The sequence below is a fragment of the Harmonia axyridis genome, chromosome 2 (genome assembly GCF_914767665.1).
Source record: "Harmonia axyridis chromosome 2, icHarAxyr1.1, whole genome shotgun sequence".
NCBI lineage: Eukaryota > Metazoa > Arthropoda > Insecta > Coleoptera > Coccinellidae > Harmonia > Harmonia axyridis.
The window spans coordinates 14,761,428-14,786,708 of NC_059502.1; the positions used below are offsets into that span (position 1 = coordinate 14,761,428).

Genomic DNA, 25,281 nt, shown 5'->3' on the forward strand with positions numbered 1-25,281 from the left:
AATATCATAATATCGCTTCAATTATATCGATCCTTTCAAGTTGAAAGAAGTTGAAACAGAGAAAATAATGTAGACATTGAAATTTGGTCTTACCATATATCTTTTGTTCAATTTCATTATCTCCTTTACATATTCAGGAGAACTCTATTCGCTCTATAATCTAATGAATGAAGACAATGAAGTAGAGCCCGACGTTTTTCGATGAAACGACAAAAAAAAACGTCAATTCGCCAACTTCCAGAAGAAATTAGCTTCATTCGAGAAGTTTAATTGAATCAGTTGGTAGAATGCAATTGGTTCTTAATTTTTATTCAACTGTTTCCGTTTCTAGGGCATAAAAAGTTTTCGACTTCACTTCCAAAGAACTAAAGAAGAATATAAATTTTGTTGGAACATAGTTTCGAATTGTTTTCTTGATATAGAGGATGTTCCAGAATAACATCAGAATATTTCAGGGGTTTATTCCTTATTTTAAGAAGAAAAATTTCCTATGATCGTAGTAATACAGGGTGGGAAACGGAAATACTTCACAGGTGCATAGGTGGTACCAAAGCGGCTCTGGAGATACCCCATTTATTGGGTCTTACTCTCTTCGTAGCCTAGATACAGGGTGTTTTATGAATGTTGCCCGTTTCTTTCTGAGGCCATATCATACGGACCACCCGGTATATTTTCTTCATTCCTAATTGAGAGCCCAAACGTATCATGCAATAATCGCCTTGAAAATCCAGGTCCGGGTTAACAAAAAATTATGAATCGTTTGAATCCTCGTAACAACACCCTGTACATCGGAATTTCAAAAATCTGTTTTAATATTCGGAAACACAACTAAAAACTAAACTGAGAACTATACTTCAAATTTTCGCGCAGACATTGTTACTGCACAAATTTTCAACGTAAAAGTAAAGTTTTTGAGAACTTGGATACCTGAAAGTGGTTTGAAGTGACTTTTAACAATGAATTGTCAAAAATATTGAATCGATAATTATTTCAAGATTACTTTGTAATTCATTTTTACATTGGTTTTCCTTTTTATAGCTGTATACCATTTCAGTTTTTATTTTTGAGTAACTCTCTCGTCGTTTCTCATTACTGCACAAATTTTCAACGGAAACGTGAATTTTTCAAGAATTTGATTTGCTGGAAGTGGTTTGAAGTAACTTTTAGTGATTAATCTATGAGTTAGTTATTGAGATCATAGTCCTCTTTTGTGTGTGAAGTCTATTGTTTCTTTCCGCAGAGCTTTTCACTACTGCGAATAATCATAAAATTTCGTATTCAATCAAGTAGGTTGACAACTTTGACAGAAGACCATTGTTGATTAGAATAATTCAGATTAATTAATTATTTTGTTATTATATTTTTTTGTTCATAATTGTTTCAAAATGTATGATATCAACCTAATGCAACTCAATTCTCAACAAATAGAAACTGAAATAGTATACAGCTATAAAAAGGAAAACCAATGTAAAAATGAATTACAAAGTAATCTTGAAATGATTATGGATTCAATATTTTTGATTCTGAAAAGTGACCCATTCATCTGAAAGAAAAGGTTTTTTCGAAAAAACTTTTTTGTAGGAATATTCGAAAACTGTTAGTCTTCGTCACCACCACTTTTTTATGAGAATCCCATTAACTCATGAACTGTTGAGTTTTACCCGAGTTATGGCATGTTGCTGAAATTGTCATCAAATAAGCTATCTAATGATGCAGTAATATACTGGGTGTGCCTATTGAAATAACCGGAAGTTCTAGAGATCGGAAAATATTCTAGGGAGAAAGATCATTGTCTTAAACCCCAACATGCTAATTTTCAACACAAAATTATGATTAGCTTTTCATAAGGCCATCGCGGTGAATTCCCTCTGTTAAGCCAAATTTTTTCAATTCTTTGTCGCTAATTATATTACACAGAAATAACCTTGAGGAACTGGAGATCATTTTCCTCGGAGTTGTGAAAGCAGCTGTAATATCTTTGTGTCCTCGAGAAGTTTTTAATTACTTACTCCCAAGAGAAGGAACACCTTTGGAATCATTCTATTGAAGCTAAACTTGAACCCATTTCTAAAGTTTTCACATTTTATCTGATAGTCTGATGAAAAATCAGATGCTAGATATCTAAGACTGATAATTGACAATTGCCGAAATTTATAGTGATTATAAATTATTACAGTGCTGTGTTAAGCCTCATTTTTCAATATATCTCTCAATTTATACCTTCAATATTTGACTAGAAATAAGAAATACCATTTCAACCATGACAAAAAAAAACTTATTCCAACCAAAAGAACCATTCAAGAAAACATCTAATATATTGACTGACGTAGGTACGTTGTGGAATATTTTCGTAGGTAATTGCACAAGTGCATAAAAATTACCGATAATTTTGCATGACAGCGTGTTGTCATAAAAACTGCATGAGTTCATTTTCATTTTTGGAGAAAGAGCCCGACACCGAAGGTGGAGGGCTCTTTCTCCAAAAATGAAAATGACCGAATGCAGTTTTTCAAAGAAAACACGCTGGAATGCGAAATTATCCGGTAATTTTGATGCACGAGTGTAATTCGGGGGAATATTTCCCGAATAAACTGTTACATTACCTGTCAAACTGATTAAGAATGGAATTGCCATAGATTCGAACTGTGTTAGATGCATAGAAACTAAGCATCTATGAACAGAACAATTATCGCAGTGCAGTTTCGCTTCCTACAATGCAATTATCGTAAGTAATTGCACAAGTGCATCAAAATTACCGATAATTTTGCATGACAGCGTGTTGTCATAAAAACTGCATGAGTTCATTTTCATTTTTGGAGAAAGAGCCCGACACCGAAGGTGGAGGGCTCTTTCTCCAAAAATGAAAATGACCGAATGCAGTTTTTCAAGGAAAACACGCTGGAATGCGAAATTATCCGGTCATTTTGATGCACGAGTGTAATTCGGGGGAATATTTCCCGAATAAACTGTTACATCACTTGTCAAACTGATGTAGAATGGAATTGCCATAGATTCGAACTGTGTAAGATGCATAGAAACTATGCATCTATGAACAGAACAATTATCGCAGTGCAGTTTCGCTTCCTACAATGCAATTATCGCTGTAATTTTCGATAATTGTTCTCCAGACACATAGAATTTTTGACAGGAGGGAAATATTCGCTGTAATTTTCGATAATTGTTCTCCAGATACATAGAATTTTTGACAGGAGGGAAATATTCTATAAAATTTAGCCTCTTCAGTGTTCAAATACTCATCAAATTTAAAAACTCAAAACTTGCATTGTTCGCAGGAGTAACATCCTGAACAAGAGTAGTCATGATTATGTTAACTCTAGTACTCTTCAATGAATTGAATATGCAAATTCACATTCTCAGAATGAAATTATAATTTTAGAAAATAAAGTTTTATCTTTTGATTGATACTGACCCTAATAAACGTTTATTTATTCCAAATTGTAACATTCAAATGAGTCCATACTTGATAAAGATTACCCAATATCAATATTAAATTATTACTGGACGGTTTTATATGATGCATAAATACATATTGAATGTTCTGTAATATATTAATACGTACCGGGTTTTTCACCATAATTTGACCCCCCTTTAACTTTGCTACTAAAAGAGGTACAAAAAAATGTTTTCCACAAAAGTTTCACGAAATCGACTAATGTTTTTTAAAATGATTTCACAAAACTAAATATATACAGAGTGGGCCACATATTGATAGCAACTTAATTTTTTCAAATGGAACACCCTATATATTTTTCTATATTTGACTAGCCCTTTTTCCCCTGATTTCAAATATATATAGGCTGCGATAACTCAAAATGCTCTTTTTTGAGTTATCGCAGCCTACCACTTGAAAACTGCCAGCTTGCATGCCAGGTGGTTCTTAAAATTTGAAACTCTGTGGTACTCAGAATAAGGGAGGTAAGCCAGACATATGTTATCTATTTGAAATCAGGGGAAAAAAGCTAGTCAAATATAGAAGAATATACAGGGTGTTCCATTTGAAAAAATGAAGTTGCTATCAATATGTGGCCCACTCTGTATATATTTCGTTTTGTGAAATCATTTTAAAAAACACTAGTGGATTTCGTGAAACTTTTGTAGAAAACATTTTTTTCTACCTCTTTTAGTAACAAAGTTAAAGGGGGGGTCAAATTATGGTGAAAAACCCGGTACATTGAATAACCTTCATTGAAAAGGTATACCTAGACCAATTCGTTCTATTATTCAAAGTTGAAATTCCTCTTTTTGAGAACTCGTTCACCGAACAGATCGCCCTATTATGACGTCACTGATGACGAATTCGTCCTCAAATTCAATTTTGTCCGTCGGTCCGGCCGTTAAAAAAAATAACGAACGAAAAAAATTAGACACTGAAATTTTCAGGTTACGTTCAGATATTGAATTGAGTTGGTCAATGGGTCAAATCTGAAGAGGGGTTTCGTAAATAAAGTAAACTTTAAATTCGAATGTCGAAATGGTAATTTGCATTCAGATGTTCAGGGTGGAAAAATACAGTGGTAGCATATTTCTGAAGGAGGATATAATTGGTAATTAAGAATACAATAAAAGTCTTCTAAAAACAATTTGTCACGCTCCGTCAATTTGATATTCTCAATAATTCATAAAAAAAATATTAATCAACATAATCATTTCAAAACATAATTTTATAAATAGGGTTTTGAGTTCTGTAAGTAAGGCTGCCATAATTTTTCGCATTGTTTTATGTTTTAAAGGTCAAAATTAATTTGACTTGACTATTTCAAGTTCCAATTAACATGTTTGTTTCTTTCTATTTAAAATGGAAAAACAAAATGTTGCAATGCTCAATGTGAAATTTCGTATGCATATAGTTTTATTAGGATCATAAAAATTTCAATAAGAGTATTGGGAGAGAAAAACCCTACATTTTCGGGATTACGAATCTAATCGTATTGAAAATTCGCTTGTATATATGGAATAACTATTCCAAACACCTTGCAAAATTTCATGAGGATAATATCATCAAGACCATAGAAAATGTTTGGAAAAAAATTCCCAATATTTTCGTGATTTCAAATCCAATACGGTTGAAATTTTGCAAGTATTCATGTGAAGAATACTCATGTCAAGTCTTGTGCTAAATTATGTTGAGAACTTTATCATGACCATAGAAAATCCAGGTAGAAGATCGAAAAAAGAATTAGAAAAGCACTGACGTGAATTCAAGAGCTTTTGAACTCTCGTTCATTTATGCCCCAACAGCATAATTTCGATAATAAATAAAATAACTTCCATAAATGACATTCTACGCACCATCCTCGCTTCTGAACAAGGCTGTATCCAGGTCATCGAAATATTTAATTGTTGCCCTCACCTTGAATATAAATCACCCCCCTATAAACTCTGGAATGGAATAACAAAAGCACGTTCCTTCGGGAATATGAAACGATCCTTCTAGACTAGAAGGTCGCCGAAGTAACATGAATTAAAATGGTCCATAGTCATAGGCATGGTTCCCTATTAGCATACAAATCAGAAATAGCCCACTTCGTTTTGATGAGTTCGAAATACAGGGTGGCCATTTGAAAACGAAACAGACGAGATTACAGACGAAATAAAGTTTTTCGATAGAAATGCTCGGACAGGTCGATTTCTGTTTCGAGGAAGACAACTTAAGATGTAGGTTACGGACGCATAGCGCTTCAACCCTTGCTACTACAACCCTCACCCCCAAATTTTGAATAGGGAAGATGGGGTGAGTGATACCTCATTTGAAAGGTATTTTTATACTGATTTCAGCACAGTAATTGTTTTTTCATTTTATGCATTAGTTCTCGAGTATTCTTAACTAAGTATTTGAAAATGAAGTGGTGTTTTCATGGCACTTGTAGTGTTTTGGGAAAAATCGACATTTTGAGCTTCAAAACAACCATGACAGTGGCTTCCTTCCTAACTAACTAACGCATGAATATTTCGAGAACTAATGCATAAAATGAAAAAACAATTACTGTGCTGAAATCAGTATAAAAATACCTTTAAATTGAGGTATCACTCACCCCATCTTCCCTATTCAAAAATTGGGGGTAGGGGTTGTAGCAGCAAGGGTTGAAGCGCTATGCGTCCGTAACCTACATCTTAAGTTGTCCCCCTCGAAACAGAAATCGACCTGTCCGAGCATTTCTATCGAAAACTTTATTTCGTCTGTAATCTCGTCTGTTTCGTTTTCAAATGGCCACCCTGTATATTTATTAAAGCTTTCTGCTGAACAAGTATCTTCCAGAGTCCTATCTAGCCGAGGTGTTTTAATCAGATATCAGAAACGTGGGCTAGAATTCATTCCAAAGAAGAATGCCGAGTTATAAGTCGAATAGCGAAAAACAAATGAGGTAATATTTGAATTTCTGTTAACACAAATTTGTAGATGTATGTAAAGAGTGTTTTTTTAGAGCTATAGAACTTTAAATTGCAATAAAACAACGATGGATTATCCGATTGGCATGAATTTTATTTATCCGCAAGATAATCTTGTGACATTACATTTCAAATATAATTTCTGGCATATGACCGCCACGGCTGGCTTGGATGTAGTCCAATCTGGACGTCCAATTTTCGTTGACTTTTTCCAATATTTGTGGCCGTATATCGGCAATAACACGGCGAATGTTGTCTTCCAAATGGTCAAGGGTTTGTGGCTTATCCCCATAGATTTTACAAAGCCCCTCAGAAAGTAGTCTAGCGGTGTTAAATCACAAGATATTGGAGGCCAATTCACAGGTCCAAAACGTGAAATTAGGCGGTCACCAAACGTGTCTTTCAATAAATCGATTGTGGCACGAGCTGTGTGACATGTTGCGCCGTCTTGTTGGAACCACAGCTCCTGGACATCATGGTTGTTCAATTCAGGAATGAAAAAGTTAGTAATCATGGCTCTTTACCGATCACCATTGACTGTAACGTTCTTGCCATCATCGTTTTTGAAGAAGTACGGACCAATGATTCCATCAGCCCATAAAGCGCACCAAACAGTCAGTTTTTCTGGATGTAACGGTGTTTCGACATACACTTGAGGATTAGCTTCACTCCAAATGCGGCAGTTCTGTTTGTTGACGTAGCCATTCAACCAGAAGTGCGCTTCATCGCTAAACAAAATAAAATGGACGTAGTGCGCGATACGTATTCCGCACAGAACCAAAATTTTCGAAATAAAATTGCACTATTTGCAAGCGTTGTTCAGGCGTGAGTCTATTCATAATGAATTGCCAAACCAAACTGAGAATAAATCACTTGACAGCTGTTAAATCGGTCGTTATCTTGAACAGTAATGCCAACTTAAAATTATATACCTCGAAAAAAAACACCCGTTATAATCATAGGGTGACAACCCCTCAAGAATGTAATGCCAGGTGACACATAATTTTGCAATTCTGTGCTTAATATGTTGAAAAATTTTTGTTTGGTACGTAAAAAAAGAATTGACAGATGAAAAGCATTTTGTGGTTCAGTGGTTCAGTTTCTGGACGAATCATAAAATCAACAATTTATAGCACACTTGAATTTGAAAGGGTAATTTCATCTCACTTTACTCCAAGATCTTATCCACCCAGGTATTGTGAAGATCTTAGAAAATGATTATTGGATAGAAGACTTATTTTTCCAACGTCCTGCGTGACTCTACAATTACTGTACGTGCCTGTGAATGGTCATTTTTCCGAGAATTGGATTGAAAGAAGAGATCCTATTGAATAGCCTTCAAGATCTCCTGATTTGATGAATCTTCACCTTTTTGTGAGGTAATTCGTAGGATATCGTGTTTAAGACAAAGTTTCTTAAAGATCTTCTCCAGAGAATAGGGTTAGCAGATAATGAAATAATACCTGAAAAGTTAAAGAATGCTATTTGGAGAGCAATTTGAACATTTTAATAATTAAAATTCATTCAGTAACTCGAAGATCTTCACCCATCACTTCCAACGAGTTTCTTATTTATCTATTTATTATACCATTCAACCGCCTAAGCCAATTACAAAAATTAAAAACAAAAGTAATCGAAGCTGAGTTCGAGCCATGAATTGATTATACAAAAAAAAAGAGATGCCCACACCTAGCTCTAGATGATCTAGAGCTCAGAATTGTTGAAAATATGTGATATCAGCAAGATGATACGAGTACACCACCACAGAGAGGGAGACGAATAGCTGCATGGAAAAATGAAAATTTTTCAAATAAATGTATAGGTCAAGGGGAACTGATGTTATGGCGGCCTCGTTCACCGGATCTCAATCGATTAGATTTGTATTTATGGGAGCAAATAGAGCAGCTTGTCTATCATAATGAAATTACATATCATCAACAATTACTTGCATTCAAGATGCACCAAACCAAATAAGAAACAACCCAAAGCTGACCACCAGATATCTCAATCTTCAATTCGCCCATGTGAGGCTAACGGTAAATCCGAAGATGGACATTCCGCAAAATTTTCATTGTTTATTGTTGAGAAATGGTAACTTTGCCAATTTCCGATGAAATTGTTCTTTTCATTGAAATTTACAAATGTTTCAAAATTAAATGCAGTCGCGTACTTGACACTTCGCTAAATAACCAAGAGTTATTCCTTCTTGTATCTTAATGTACACTCTACATTCTCTGCGATGTAAATTTTCGATCTAACTAGTACATTATAACTTCTCCACTCTAATCCGAAAAGATAACCAATTGAATGCTGTTCGAGGAAGCAAGCACAACCTACCTACACATTCTTGAAAGTTTCGGAACCACTAGATTTAATTAATATGTGTATTTCGGGCTGTTTTAGTCTAGTTAGCCGGGCCCATTGTATCTACACCTCTTGAACTATGGATTGAGATGAAGACCCTCTGCTTCACCAAGGGAACAAGGAACAAGAGAAGTTGCATGCTCATGCCGTTTTCACTCTGATAACGTTCTCAGCGAAATGAAACATTACTTGTAGCTTTCTTGTTGTTGGTTGTAAAGCCCCGAATTTACAGGGGCACGTGATGTCCGCGAACATTGCTTTACGTCCCATGATATTGCAGGGGTAATATAAATGTTACGGGACGTGTCAGGAGGGTGTGTTCTATGCTTAGGTGTTGCGATATGTACCTCAAAATATAAGGAGTTTGGTTTGTTGAACATGTTTGGTTTGATTAGCAAGGCTTGCACTTCCTGATATAACAGGCCAATTGAAAAGTCCCCGGTCTACCCTAGTAAAACAGATTTTTTGACGATTTTATTATTCAACATAGTTGCCTTCGAGGGCGATACAGTGATTATAGCGAGCTTCCAACTTTTCGATACCATTTTTGTAGTAGGATTTGTCTTTAGCTTCAAAATAGGCCTCAGTTTCGGCGATTACTTCTTCATTTGAGGCAAATTTTTTTCCAGCGAGCATTCTTTTGGGGTCTGAGAATAGGAAAAAGTCGCTGGAAGCCAGATCTCGCGAATACTGTGGATGCAGAAGCAATTCGAAGCCCAATTCATGCAATGTTGCCATTGTTTTCATTGTCTTGATGAAACAACACCTTTTTTTCTTCAAATGGAGCCGTTTTTTAAAAATTTCATCTTTTAAACAATCCAATAACGCTATATAATAATCGCTGTTGATGGTCTGGCGTGCTTGGAGTTAATCAATAAATATTATACCTTGCGCATCCCAGAATACTGATGCCATAACCTTGCCAGCTGACTGTTGTGTTTTTCGTCGTTTTGAATTCGGTTCATCGCGTGCAGTCCACTCAGCTAACTGTCGATTGGACTCCGGAGTGAAATGATGGAGCCATGTTTCATCCATTGTCACATATCGACGCAAAAATTCAAGTTTATTGCACTTAAAGAGCTTAAAACACTGCTCAGAATCATTAACACGTTGTTGCTTTTGACTGATTGTGAGCTCGCACGGCACCCATTTTGTTCACAGCTTTCTCATGTACAAATATTCGTAAATGATATGATGTACACGTTCAGATGATATCTTCACAATGTCTGCTATCTCGATCAACTTCATTCAACGGTCATTCAAAAGTATTTGTGATCTTTTTTATTTATTCGTCGGTGACAGCCTCTTTTGGGGGTTCACTGCGTTCGCCGTCTTCGGTGCTCATTTCACCACGTTTAAACTTAGCATACCAATCAATGATGGTGGATTTTTCTGATGCAGGCTTCGGAAACTCTCCATCAAGCCAAGATGTTGCTTCAACTGTATTTTTTCCCTTCAAAAAGCAATATTTTATCAGCACACAAAATTGTTTTTTTCCATCTTATTTCGAATAACAGTAGCTACACTCACAAAGCAATATCTCACAAACTAATGGTCGGACTGCAGTCAAATTTTGACACGTATCGTTTGAAGGTTGGTAATAACTAAAAATCATATGTATTTAATACAAGCACTGCCATCTGTGCATCAGACCGGGGACTTTTCAATTGGTCTGATACCTTCCTTTTCTGCGCACTAATGTACTTTTCTTCTCGCCTCTCTGTTCCGGATATGTCAGAGCTACCTCTCTATTCAGAATGTATTTGATATTTTCAATAGTAAACCATCTGTTATAAGGAGGACCATTCAATAAAAGCCTCGTCATATCACATAGCAAGCAAAATAAATAAACTATTTTGTGCAAGTTGTTGAAGTAACCATGGAGAAATTCTAGTTGTCATATCAACTGGTTTGTCGTTAGTCGCCCCAATGAAAATAAATGGTTTAAAATTCATGTAAACACCTCAATAATCGAATGAGAATCACATATATGTTCTTTAAAAAAAATATGAGAATAAGTACAACTGTCATCTGTCAAAGTTTGTCATAGAGCTTGTAGAACACCCTGCTATGTGGTCTCCAATGGCGAATGAATGAACGTGCCCTCAAAATCTGCCGACATCAATTCAGTGTTTTTCTATTTTTTTTTAATTCCTAGACCAAGGTTCGTAATCAAAATCCAGGTATCACAAAACATTTGTTTTTTTTTTTTTTGGAAGCTAACAAAGGTTCTTCATCGAACTCAACGTGCCAATACGAACACGGTTAACAGTAATTCACATTCACCCCGCCATAACTCTCCAATTCAAAGCTAGAGTTGCGAACTACTTTTTGCTCTCATCCTGCAACGCCTGAACATATCTCTATAACTCAAATGTCGCATTGACTCTAAAAACAAATGGAACGAGCGCGACAGTATGGGGAAAGTTTTCAATTGAAACATTAATTATACAGAGTTGGGAATGTAGTGGCATCCGATATAATAAGTTTTTGTAGGCGGTACGCAACTCCTACAGGGTGGAATTTGTGACCCATAATAATTAATAGGATAAGATGGCGTACGATAAGAGCTTGATTAATGTACTACGAATGCCTAGTCGGTTTCCGTCGAGTTGAATGTGTTTATCAATGATTCGAACATATTATTATATTACATAGGCGTACAACTTTGTTTACGCAATATTTTATTGTAAAAAACTGGTTATACATTTGTGATTCGAAGTATTGCCGGGCCACTACTTTCTCTCATCATTCTGTCAGCGTACGAACCCCGCGTTGAAAAAACTTGTCATCTTTTGAAGCGATTCACGAATCGATCCAATTTTTTACTTCTTCATAAGATCGAAAGTACTGGACAGTCAGGCCGTGTGCCATTGAACATAAGAAGTGATAGTCCGAGGGAGCAACGTCTGGAGATTACGGCGGGTGGGGTATGACTTTCGCAACATAGGTTCGAGCATTGTCATGCTGTTAAATACTTTATCAAGTCTCTTGTTGTTTTGCGGCCATTTGTCTTTCAATGTTCCTCTCAAACGCATTAATAGCATTCGATAACGATCGCCTGTAATTATTTCAGTCGGTTTTAACAACTCATAATACACTACGTCGAGCTGGTCCCACCAAATACTGAGCATGACATTGGAACGGAAATGCTCCCGTCTTTGCCTTGAAAGCAGCTGTTCACAAGCAAACAAACGCCGTTCAACATCTCTCGGCTTCAATTTATACGGCACCCAATTTCCTAGTCTCTTAATCATTCCCATGACTTTCAGGCGTTTTGAAAATGCTTGTTGCGTCACTCCTATGATCTTACCAATTCTTTGTTGCATTTGACAAGAGTCTTGATCAAGTAATGCCTCCAATTCTGCATCTTTGAAAACCTTCTCTCTTCCACCGCCATGCTGGTCTTCGACGTCAGAATCACCGTTCTTGAAGCGATGAAACCACTCTCGGCACTCTCTTTCACTAATAGCGGCCTCACCATAGGTATTTGAGAGCATTCGATGTGCCTCAGTCGCAGATTTCTCCATATTCAAACAGAAAATTAACACCTCCCGCAAATGACGAGAATTTGTCTCGTAAGCTGGCATGTTTAATCTAGAATAGCTTTATGATGCAGAAACAAATCGACAAATACCTAAGCTTATGATACGACATCTAGGATCTATTTATTTCGATCACCACTTACCGCTACAGCCATCTATTGCAAAACTGCGGAAGCACAGTTTTACACCTAAGACCAATAATAGGTTGATTGCTTCATTTTTGGATTGAACATTTTAATTTGTTTCTGAATTGAAACTCGCAAATACATCATAGATAATTCTGAACATTTACCGATTATTTACTTTTGGAAACTCAATTTGAACGATCATGTATGTAGTTGGCTGAAAAGTCAAGCCATTTTCGTATCAACATCGGTATTTCTATCACATTACTCGATTACAGGATCAATATCCCAATCTGACAACTCTGCACCCCTTCCCTCGTCGAATTCAATATATGAACAAAAAATTGTCAAGGTTATTGTACTGCACCCTTAACCCCAAACCTCTAAACAAATCAGTAAGAGTCAGTTCACCGAAAGATATTCTTTGTTTCAGAAAGGTATCAAATTAGTAAAACTTGATTACTTACTTTCCTCATTATGAAATGACTCAATCAAAGTCACAATTTTTCCAATGAATTACATTTAGGTGATTGAATATTGCCCTCTGTTTTATCGCGATTGCATTTTTGTTTGTCCTCCATAATAGTTTCCATTTTGTCAGATTTCAGTTATTCTCATAGATTTTGCTGAAAGTTTATGAAAAATATGAATTTCTTGATCTTTCGAATGACCTGAATTGATATTCACCTTTGAAAACTTCAGTTTTGAACGAATTGTCAGACAAATATTTTGATGGAAAGGTGACAACTGCGCGTTCAGCAGACTCAACAGTTGTGGAACAGTTGTCAATATTCTATGAATTTTCTTCTGAACGCATTCTATCAGTTTCCGCTACGCAGCGGTCGCCATCTTTGATAGCGAATATCTTGGATTTTCTTATTCTTCTTCTTTCCTTCTTTCAATATGCCAGGCACCTCAGATTTTTGGAAATATACAAACCATAGATTGATGTAAACTTCGCAGAAATTGTTGTGATCTGTAACCATAAACACAATGGCAAGTTGTCATATTGAGTTTGAAACATATCTTATACTTTGTATTTAACGTTAGGAAGTGTCCACTTTCATCATCTATAAGACAACGAAGAATTGTTGAGCATGAATTCAAGGTAGGTATTCAGAATAGTTATTTATAATAAAAGTGCAGAAGGCATTGATATTCTTCCACGAGTTCAAAATTCAAAAACGAGCCACGAAGTGGCGAGTTTTGGAATGAACGAGTGGTAGAATGAGCCTTCTTTACGAGTATTATACATTATTTTCTCTTATTCATTGCAATTTCATTGAAATTAATGAAATATTTCCATAAATATATTTTAGTGATTTTTGCATTGAAAAATGTTGGTTGGCAGAACTGATTTCTTTAAGGCAAATTGATGAATTGACAGATAAAGCCGTGGCGGAAAGTTCGGTGTACCAACATAGAATAATAAAATATAACCATGAAAACTGTGCGTTTCTGATATATTCTCCCACGATTTTGTTCTACAAGATGTGGAAGAATGAACCGAATAACCACAGAATTAGAGAAAACAAGTTTTGAGGGAAATAAACTAATCTGAGCATACTCGTACATTGACAGACAGACAAAAGCATATTGTATTGTTACAAAATGGTCTGTAATGCATTTTGCGAGTGGAAATATCAAATTCGGAGACCAAAAATTGTTTTCATCCCTGAAGGGATCACAATGATCCAGTACCTCATAGAGTAAAATTTTATTCATTTTGTGTGGAACTAAAACGAAAACTAAATACAGCATATAGGTAGGTCTAATATTTCATGTCAGTATCATATCATTTCAGCTTCGCTTCTACTACTGCAAATACACATGGGTACATATATGATTACATTACATGCAGTAATAAATAATCTTTGAGAGGTTGACGTGTAATAATTACCATCATATATGAATAAACGAGGCAAAATCTGAGTAGGGGATGCTGTGAACATCAACCAAATGTTTCCTTTAATAGGTTGCACCGAATTATTCCATTCCCTTTTCAGCTCGATCCCCGCTGTTTTTTTTTTGTTTATTACGCGTGTGTTTCCCAGAATTAGTCTAACAACTGAAGCACAATGTTCGTTCATATGAATTTGAATTTTTTATACGGTTCGCTTCATTCATAGGTGCTTATTTTTTGAATTCATGTTTTATATTCCAGGTATCCCGAAAAGTTCCTATTGCTTTGGAAACGTACGGAAAATTAGGAGAAATGAATGAAAATATTGACAGCAGGTGGAATGCTTCATAGGGATCAAGTTATTAATGATGGCATTATTTAGAAATTTTATTTTACGAATTGGACACGTGATAAATTATTATTTAAACTACATTATTTATTGAATTGAGAGGGAATACCATCACGTGATAGATCAGTTCAAAACGAAATTATAGATTTTTCCTCTTAAAACCTCCGATTTTTATGGGGTTTTCATATAATTTCTTCAAACAATAATCCACATTGGAGAATAACAATATTTTTAATTTGCGAATGAAAAAAAAATTGTTTGGAACTTTTTGTATTTCGCAAAAGAATTTATGATATGTTTAAGGTACAAAGCACTGATATATTTTTAAAATATCCGTGAAAATAACCTACAAAAAAATGATTACAATAGTATAATATAAAACAAGTTGTAGAATGGGCTCCTATTCCAACACTCATGCGTTCGAAAACTCGCTCCTTCGTCGCTCGTTTTCGAATTTCGCATTCGTGTTGGAATTGCCTTCTGCAACGAGTATTAGACGATATTTTCTCTATTTCAGTCAAGTTTTGTGGAATATTGGAGAAATTCAATGAAAAATTCAGATTATACAGGGTGAGTCTTTGACTTGTACAAATATTTCAACCGAAGATTCCTGAGGTCAAAAGAAACACTTTTTTCCTTTATAGTTTTTTCCGATTCGGACCGGTTACAAAGATACAGGCTGTTGAAAATCGATAAAAAAAAGTGGTTTTCAGCTATATCTCGTAAATGGTTCTATTGAAGGAAATGATTTTTGGAATATAGCTTTTCCTTGATGTGATACATCTTCTCCGAACACAAGATTCCCTACACATCTTTCAGTTTCTTCATTATGAACATTACATCACATAAAAATACCAGAAATTCGAAGAACCCAACTCTTAAAAGTAATTTGAACGTTCATTGAACAATATTTGGCTAATTTGGAAAATAAAAGTATTCTTCATATTTTCTCCTACAAAGCGCCGGTTTCGGGTAACTTGATCTTAAAAAAAAAAAATTATCTGTGAAATTCGAAAAATTGGGTACTTTGGCTAAATGCAACTCTGTTCTGTTGTAGAAAAAAAACCACAGAAATGAATATTTACTATGATGTCATGTCTCAGAGTTTAGAATTGAAGTACTAGCCAACTTAGTTTGAAAATGAAGTTATTTGAATAAGCTCACCTCAACGCATCTATTTGATTACAAATTACTGAGTTTTGACACAGCTCTTATAATAAGAAGATACTTCATTAAAATCAACATTCTATTTTGAAAAGTCCAGATTTCCCATAAAGCCCATGTTCAAAAAAGTTTTCACAAAATAGTCCCATTATAATGACAACAGTCAATATCCCACTAAAGACTGCTGCTATCGAACAATACTGTATTCTTCGAGGGTCATTCAAACTCAGATCGAAACATACCACTAAGTACATACTGGACAAATTTTCATGTGATTGAGATTAAATACTTTTATTCTTTTGCTGTTCCATAAATTCATCCTAGAGCATATGATTGACATACTTCCAAGAGTGCCATAATTGTTTTAATATGAAAACAAATAGGTGAGTTGAAAGAAACAGGATATTCAACTGTGGATATTATTGAATACTTCTCATTTATTTTCAATGGCAAAATCAAGAAGAATCAAGTAGTAGAGTTGGCTATAATGTAGGTACATATTATAGAACAAATTTGATTACAAGTGGAGTCTAACATTTTCCATTGATTACAGAGCCATAAAACTTCATTTCCATATTTTCACACTGATGGCTCCAAAAATATTGAAGCAGATCATTATTTTTATGAGATAGTTGGAACAAATCAAATGCTTCATTTCATAAAGGAATTACTTTCTATCAGAATGCACACTTATTTATTTTGTATCCACACAATTATTTTGGAAATTGTTTTTAAATTTCTCGAAAATATGTACGGAACTTCAATATTCTGTTGGGATTCTTCAAATCTTCGATGATTTTCATTTCATGATAGCATAATATCAAAATCATAATAACAACAACAGTGTAAATGAATATTTCAGGTTAGAACATAGATTATTCGTACTGCTGTGTTTAAATTTGCAACACTCGAAATTTGAGGTTTAAACTTAAAACCACAGACTACTAGTCTGTGTTAGAACTTTTACAGATTTATTTGAGAATGTGAGGTTAAATGTCAATTCTTGTACGATATATTATAAATGCGATATAATAAATGAATGAATGGATATGAATTATGAGTATCACAGCTAAGCTAATATGGGTGGTAGCGAGCTCAATTCGTTATGATTATCGGAAATGAAATAGAAAATCAAGAGAAAAATATTTAATCTTTATCGCCAATGAAATTGGGATAACTCATTTATTGTATTATAAATACTACTTTGTTCAACTAATGGAATGTTAAAAGTGAGTTTATGATGGCTTTTCCAATCTAGTATCTTATTTCCAAGGTTCAAATTGTGTATCTTATACTTGCGAAAACTTCAGTGTTCCGGTTACCAGGGGTGAATTAGCTCATTATGAAAATTTAAAATGGCTATATCTTTTTAACAGGGCCGAATCGGAAAAAATGGTAAATGAAAAAAGTGTTTCTTTTGACCTCAAGAATCTTCGGTTAAAATATATGTACAAGTCAAAGACTCACCCTGTATATCCTAGTGACTTTTATATTGTATCTTGGCAATTGGTGTGACTGTTACGAAAATTGACAGATTACGGAATTTGAATATGATTCGTACGTTTCGATTTTGAAATAATTTACAATTACGCATTAAATTCGTGAATAATGTCTGACGAAATCGATTTAACACCACCAGAATTAAGAGAAATTGTGAATAATGTTGCAAATCATTTTACCATATCCAAATTATATTATTTTGACAATTATTGACGTTTGTTAAAATTTGATAGGAGTGGAAGTCAGTATAGGTATAGGTACCACAAAACGAAAAATATAACTGAAAACGATGCTGTAATGAGTTCATTACAGCTCTGTTTTTAGAACTGTAATGAACTCATTACGATACTGAATTAGAGAATAGTAATTTACGTAACAAGTCCGGAAAATAGGGTTTTTTTGGACGAATAGACAAAATCTCTAGTCTGTGAGTCCAAAGAAACCATTTTCGGGCGTTTTGCGTACAATATTTTTTCGGCAACCATGTAAAATAACACTATCGCTGCTGCTTTCCATATTTTATTGCGATTGCGATAAAAAAACATGCAAATTTTTGACAACTTATTTCATATGAACTGTCAGCCGTTATCTCGGTTGCTATGGATTCTATGATTCTTTTCCGGCCTAGTCCGGGAAGTACGTACTTTCCGGACTAGGCCGGGAAATGCAACTTTCTCAGAGAAAAAGCGTCCGGAAAGTGAGCACTTCCCGGACGGTTGCCGAAAAAAACTTTTACCTATCGAACTTTATGTTTGGAATGACTTAGACTATAATATATCAAAAATCCAGCCTATTTGAAAGGAGGCCACATTCCCTAAAAAAGTGTGCGGTATTCTTTGCTAAAATAATTTCTATGCCTACTTGTTTGTTTGATAGTATATTTAAAAGAATATTAATATTGTGAAATATAAAAGATAGCTATCGAATAACGTCTAGATTAAAACTCGAAAAACAATAATTGGATTTGTTGGACAGAAGAATTCTCTCTTTGGCATTCCAGAAATTGACTTAATTCTTCTTGTTCCAGAGAATGTCGAGGAGGAAATATCCAGCCCGTGCCAGCCTCCTCAGCTTGCTTTGAATGGAAGCGAAAGTGAAACGGGAGAAGAGCGAATTAGGAAAGAATATACGCACATCAGAGAAGTTAAATTTTCCGGCTCCATTGGTCCATTGGGGGAGCGTCGACTATGTAAAATTAAATGCATTGGCGGACAATGGGTGGGACCTCTTTGTGTCGATCAACACGGTAAATAATAATTTTGTACATCTTTAATTATGTTCCAATTTGAATATTTCCATTTTCTCGAACGACTCCTTAGAAATTCAACATTTATTCTCATTTCTCTCACATAAAATTTAACAGTACCTTGTATTGGGCGGCCGTCTAAGGCGCCAAAATGAGAATATAATTCATTCAGAAACAACAAGAAGAAATGCCGACAAATTCAACATAATAAACCATCAAAGGTGACACATTTTGCATTATACTACATAAATATTTCAGACGAAGAGTTATCCCCTTCATAGTACTTTTTAATCAGTTATTGACGCTTAAATTCATGCTCTCATCATCAGGCTTGTCGGCTTTCTGTTTGTTAAACTTTGCCTACTTTAATTGTGTATTTGGGGCTGCTTCTTGATGTTTCAGGAATTATTTTCATTTTCAATGTTCAATGCTATTGGAATGTTGAGTCCTTTCCAGTCTATAGAAGTATATGAAGTAATTTTTTGCATTCTGCAGACTTGTCTTCTTTTATCTTTTAGGGAGGTAAACTGTGTCTCTATTGGCTTAGTACAAAACGAAATTAAAGATATTTCTTCTTAAAAATCACCGATTTTTATTCGGTTTTCATATAATTTCCTTAAACGATAATCTACATGGAAGTAGTATATTCAATTTGCGAATGAAAAACAAACAGATAATTCTCGTTTTTCGCAAGAGAATTTATCATATGTATTTTGTACAAAGCACTGATATATTTTTGAATTATTCGTGAAAGAAATACTCTACATACTACCAAAAATCATTGAAACAGAGGTAAAATTATAATTTAAATAATAATCTCTAAATATATTCCAATTTGAATATTTCCATTTTCTCGAACGACTCCTTATAAATTCAACATTTATTCTCATTTTTCGCATTTAATTGAAAATTAAATAGAACCTTGTAATGGACAGGGCCGTCGCTGGGGGGTAGACGGTCGCCTAAGGCGCCAAAATGAGAATATAATTCATTCAGAAACAACAGGAAGAAATTCCGGCAATTCAACATCAAAAACCATCAAAGGTGTCACATTTTGCTTTATAAGGGGTGTTTTTTTAGAGCTATAGAACTTTAAATTTGAATAAAACAACGATGAATTATTCGATTGACATGAATTTTATTTATCCGCAAGATAATCTTGTGACATTACATTTTAAATATGATTTCTGGCATATGACCGCGCCACGGCTTGCTCGGATGTAGTCCAATCTGGACTTCCAATTTTCGATGACTTTTTCTAACATTTGTGGCCGTATATCGGCAATAACACGGCGAATGTTGTTTTCCAAATGGTCAAGAGTTTGTGGCTTATCCGCATAGACCCACAGAAAGTAGTCTAGCGGTGTTAAATCACAAGATCTTGGAGGCCAATTCACAGGTCCAAAACGTGAAATTAGGCAGTCACCAAACGTGTCTTTCAATGAATCGATTGTTTCACGAGCTGTGACATGTTGCGCCGTCTTGTTGGAACCACAGCTCCTGGACATCATGGTTGTTCAATTCAGAAGAGAAAAAGTTGGTAATCATGGCTCTATACCGATCACCATTGACTGTAACGTTCTGGCCATCATCGTTTTTGAAGAAGTACGGACCAATGATTCCACCAGCCCATAAAGCGCACCAAACAGTCAGTTTTTCTAGATGTAACGGTGTTTCGACTTACACTTGAGGATTAGCTTCACTCCAAATGCGGCAGTTTTGTTTGTTGACGTAGCCATTCAACCAGAAGAGCGCTTCATCGCTAATGGACGTAGTGCGCGATACGTATTCCGCACGCTCTACATCAAACTGAGGTTCACGTCTTTCTCCCCGACGTCGTCCAACCCTTCTTCGGCCATTATGTGCATTCAAGGAGAATCGAGATTCATTACAGAAAATGACCTGATGCCATTGCACATTCCAATGTTGGTGTTCTCTACACCACTGTAATCGTTGCCGGCGATGCTCAACCGTCAGAGTTGGGGGGTCGATACTACTGCAGTCCAAAAGACCTTATCCGGCGGTATAATATTCGGATAGTTACAGGATGGCCTTGTTCTTCTAACCACTCATCAGCCAAAGATCGACTTGTCGCAAATCGGTCTCTAATGGCCATGAGTTCAAACAAACTGAATTCAGATAAAATCATGAGTCCGTTAGGACGAGTGATTTTATCAATCGGTTTGTTTTCATGTTCTTGCCAAATAATCAAGTTTTCGTGGAGAAGAAAAAATTATCCATAATATGTGAAGCAATCGTGGTATTAACTTTGAAGATTTTAAGCTCCGTGCAAAATTTCAAGCAGAACGCATCATCAAAAGCATAGAAACTTCGAGAACAATATTGGAGAGGAAATACTCAATATTTCTGGGAATACAGATCCAATCGAGTTGAGATTTGGCTTGTACCTTTATAAAATATAACCGTTTCAAACTTCCTTCGAAATTTCAAATTAATCGCTTAACCAGAATCATAGAATGTTCAAAAAGAATATCGAAGAAAGTTACTCAAAATATGCGTGACCATTTGAGATTTTGAATGTTGGTAAGAAATAACAATTTTAAGTTTAGTGTAAAAGTTTGTGTTGATATCCTCGTCAGAAGGATGGAAAATCCAAGCAGAATATCAAAAAGAAATCAGAAAAGTACTGGCTTTTAGTAAGGATCATTTCGGTATTCCGGTATTCGGTATTTTTCTCAAACAAATTAATGAGTGGAAAAATTAATTTCATTTGGAGAAATTACCTGGATTACTTTATCTGGATTACTTTTTAATTCTTTAAAATTTTTTCCTTTGTGATTCGAACGATTTCTTCATCTACCCCCACCAATAAAACTAATTTAATCGAATCTAACTGAAAAACTGAATCCGTAATCACATTCTACCCTAAGACTTCTGGTCGAATAAATACATTGACAGCTGTTTGAACGGTGGGTAGAGTAGATGTATACGGTTGAAGAAAAGTGAAATTACAAGGGGTAGTCGAAGCTACATCTCTGAGCTTCCCTTTGACTTCACGAGAAAATTCACGATTGAGTTCGTGTCAAAGAATCCTAAATATTTAACAGGAGAGAAAGGAGGGGGATGGAAATTGATTCCCTCATTCTGAGAGACGGGGGAAAATTCTGTAGAATTCTGAAAGTTTTTCCGTTAACACAAATGATCGGAATAAGTCAAGAATGAAACTTTTTATGATAATGAGTTTTCGGCACAGGCTAATCAAATTTCAAATTTTGTCATTAGCAGATGGGCGACATGATTAATGATTATAATATATATAGAGTTTTCCAATAAGATATTTCATTTGGATATTAAAAAAAAAACGAGTACAGTGCATCCCATTTTGGGTGAGACAGCCAGGTTTCTCGCTTGTTATTTAAGATAGAGCCTTGCGGTTTTCACGTTCCTGTCCTACTTTTTCGTGAAACTCAAGTTGGTCTAATCAGATTGTGCATAACTGTTTCCGTTCAAAAGATACAGGGTGATTTTGGAAATTGATACTTTTCGGACCCCTTCTTTATCTCCGAAGTTATTAGAAATAATGCTGAGGTAATAACTACGTCTGAATCAAAATTCTGCGTAGAATCCAGTGGCGTACTCAATATTTTTTTTCGGGGTATGGTTTTGAAGATTCAACACAAACTTATGTTTTTTTTAATGGAACACCATGTGTATCATTACTTCGTTGAATTCGTTATTTTTTTTCCTTCAAAATGATATATGACTCTATGTAGGTAGGATGTTCAGAAATGTTAAAAAAAAACACTAAAACATCAAATAATGATGATTTTTTGTTAAAGGACAATGGATTTCCCATAGAAAAGACGAATCAATAATGATAACAATAATTTATAGCGATGACAGCTAGATCAGATTGGTTTTTTCCCTCCAATGCCTACTTGATAAAACAATGCTCCCAAATGCTTAGTAGCCATAATAACAACAAGGATGTTTGTGTCATCAATGACCTACTACTTTTAAAAATCGAAAGTAATAATCCTCTTATTGAAACATAGAAAATTCATGGCATATATACAAAAAATCATCATTATTTGACGTTTTAGTGTTTTTTTAACATTTCTGAACATCCTACCTACATAGTATCATATATCATTTTGAAGGGAAAAAAATAACGAATTCAACGAAGTAATGCTATATAGGGTGTTCCATTAAAAAAAATATAGGTTTGTGTTGAATCTTCAAAACCATACCCCGAAAAAAAATATTGAGTAAGCCACTGGATTCTACGCAGAATTCTGATTCAGACGTAGTTTTCAGCTCAGCATTATTCTTAATAATTTCGGAGATAAAGGAGGGGTCCGAAAAGTATCAATTTCCAAAATCACCCTGTATCTTTTGAACGGAAACAATTATGCAGAATCTGATTAGACCAACTTGAGTTTCAGGAAAAAGTACAACAGGAACGTGAAAACCGCAAGGCTCTATCTTAAATAACAAGCGAGAAACCTGGCTGTCTCACCCAAAATGGGATGCACTGTACAATTTTAAGAGAAATCAATGGATATTTATTTAATTGTGTAGATTAATGATGGAAAACGATATCAGCCGAATGGCCGCCTCGGCTACGGTTTCATCGTCATATCCTTTCCATGAAATTTTCCACGACCAATTTGCACATTTACGATTGTATGTCATCGATAACTTGACATAGACCTTATCTTTCACAAGGCCCCAAAGAAAAATGTCTCTGTGATGACCTCTTTGAGAAATAACACGCCCAGGAAACTCTAATGCGAAATTGTTAATGGTGTGGCACGTAGCGCCGTTTTGTTGAAAATAAATGTACTCAGTCCACATCAATATCTTTCAATTCTGGCCATAAAAAGTCATTAACCATTGCTCAGCTGCGCACTCTTTTCACCGTTACTAGGGCTTGGCTTGATTTTCAAGCCTTAATCAGTACTTGAATCATATCAAGCTACTTGATTTTTAGCAGTTTTATTGTGTAGTGTCACATTAATAAAAAAATGATGAAATGAGTAGAAACCTTACGAAAAACACTTTTATTTATCAAACTTATTGTATAAAAGAACCGAAAATATCAACTTTTTCGAAATAGAAACATGAATTAAATCATTATAAATCATAACGAAATGAAGAATAATAAAAAAATTAAGTTTCTTAATATTGAGAAATCTCCAGGCTCTGTTTGGTTTCATACTTTTCCATCCAGGATCTAAGACACATCATGAGGCATCTTATAGATTTGTCGCCTAACCGATTGCGGGTTTTTTCCAACTTTAAGAGCAGCTCTGGAAAATTGTTTTTCAACAGGAGCTAAAGATGCAGGCGTTGCTAAGAAATCCTTGGCCAATTTGGCCAAGTTTGGAAAGATAGTTCTGAAACTACCATAGATTGCATAGAACTGTGAGAATGCTGCAGTACAGTATCTCGGCGCTCGGGGAATCCCCTATTTAGTCTAAACGTGCATGAGATTGCAGGAATATATGCCGTGTGACGCGTGCATATCAAGCTCAAGTAATATCAAGTAGCTTTATATCAAGTCAAGCAATAGATATCTAAAATCAAGTCAAGCTCAAGTATGTAATTCTTCACGAGCTTGATTTTCAAGTCAAGTAGTTGGTTAAAATGTCAAGCTACTTGGTTTTATGAATCCTCCATTTTTATAGTGAATTTTAACATTTTCAATGCGCTCTTGTAGCTCGTGTCATGTTATTTTTTATTATGACGTAGTGACAACTTTTCAGATAGATGGGTATTCAAAACAGAAGTTCTTATTGGTGAACCCTTTATATTTAATACTTTTATCAAGGAAGATAAGCGGATAAACTCCAAAAAAATTCGAGAATCACAGGCATTGAAACTTAATGATAATGCTATCGATGCAGTGAACGAGCGCTCAAAAATGTATATTCAGCGCTCAAAAGCTCCTGACTTCAGTGCTTTTCTCATTTATCCTCGAACTTTTGATTTTTTTTTTTAAATTTATACGCAAAATCTCAACTCAATTGGATTTGTAGTCACGGAAGTATTGGATATTTCTTTTCTAATATTTTGGTGGCCACAGAATATTTTAATTATCTTGAAGTTTACAGATTATTATAGTTAGGCACTTGGTTGATTTGCCGTGTAAAACTGATACTTTTGAAGATTTTTATAATTTGATAATAAATATATCTAACATGTTATTTTTGAAAAGAAAAAAAGTTTGTATCATAACTTCAAAACTAATTGCAATAAAAAACAAATGATTACACCACTGGATTCTACTGAACAAAGTGCCAATAGAATTTTTTAGTTTCATATTTATTGGAACAGAAGGTACCTAATTAAGTTATGAGAACTTTTCATTAGGCCATTTTCAAATTTCCTCTTATAGTTGAATTTATAAGGTTGCAGTTTTCACCATATTATTTCTGTCAAAAATCGAGCCCGAAAATGTGCCATTCATTTTTTTTCCAATTCAAAAGGATTCTAAGATCCTCTCAACAACGAATTTGAGACATGGTGGAATGCCAGACGAACGATTTAAATTGATTTTGATCTAGAATTTCTCATCAGTGAATCGAACCTAATCATTTGACACCACTTTCAGCCAAAAATTCAAGAGTTAAAGAGGTTTGGGCCAAATGAAATCCCCTTTTACCATGAAAAGAACGTACAAAAATATGAAATGAATGATTCTTCTTGAATTT

The 25,281-nt window shown here is 34.9% G+C and overlaps 1 protein-coding gene across 1 annotated transcript in view; it reads left to right on the top strand.

Moving 5' to 3' along the window:
* LOC123673490 (locomotion-related protein Hikaru genki) overlaps window positions 1–25,281 on the top strand; it is a 62,667-nt gene that overhangs the window by 9,949 nt on the left and 27,437 nt on the right. Inside the window, exon 2 of the mRNA XM_045607995.1 lies at window positions 18,386–18,604. Within this exon, the coding sequence (XP_045463951.1) occupies window positions 18,386–18,604 (219 nt within the window). The remainder of the gene's footprint in view (window positions 1–18,385; window positions 18,605–25,281) is intronic.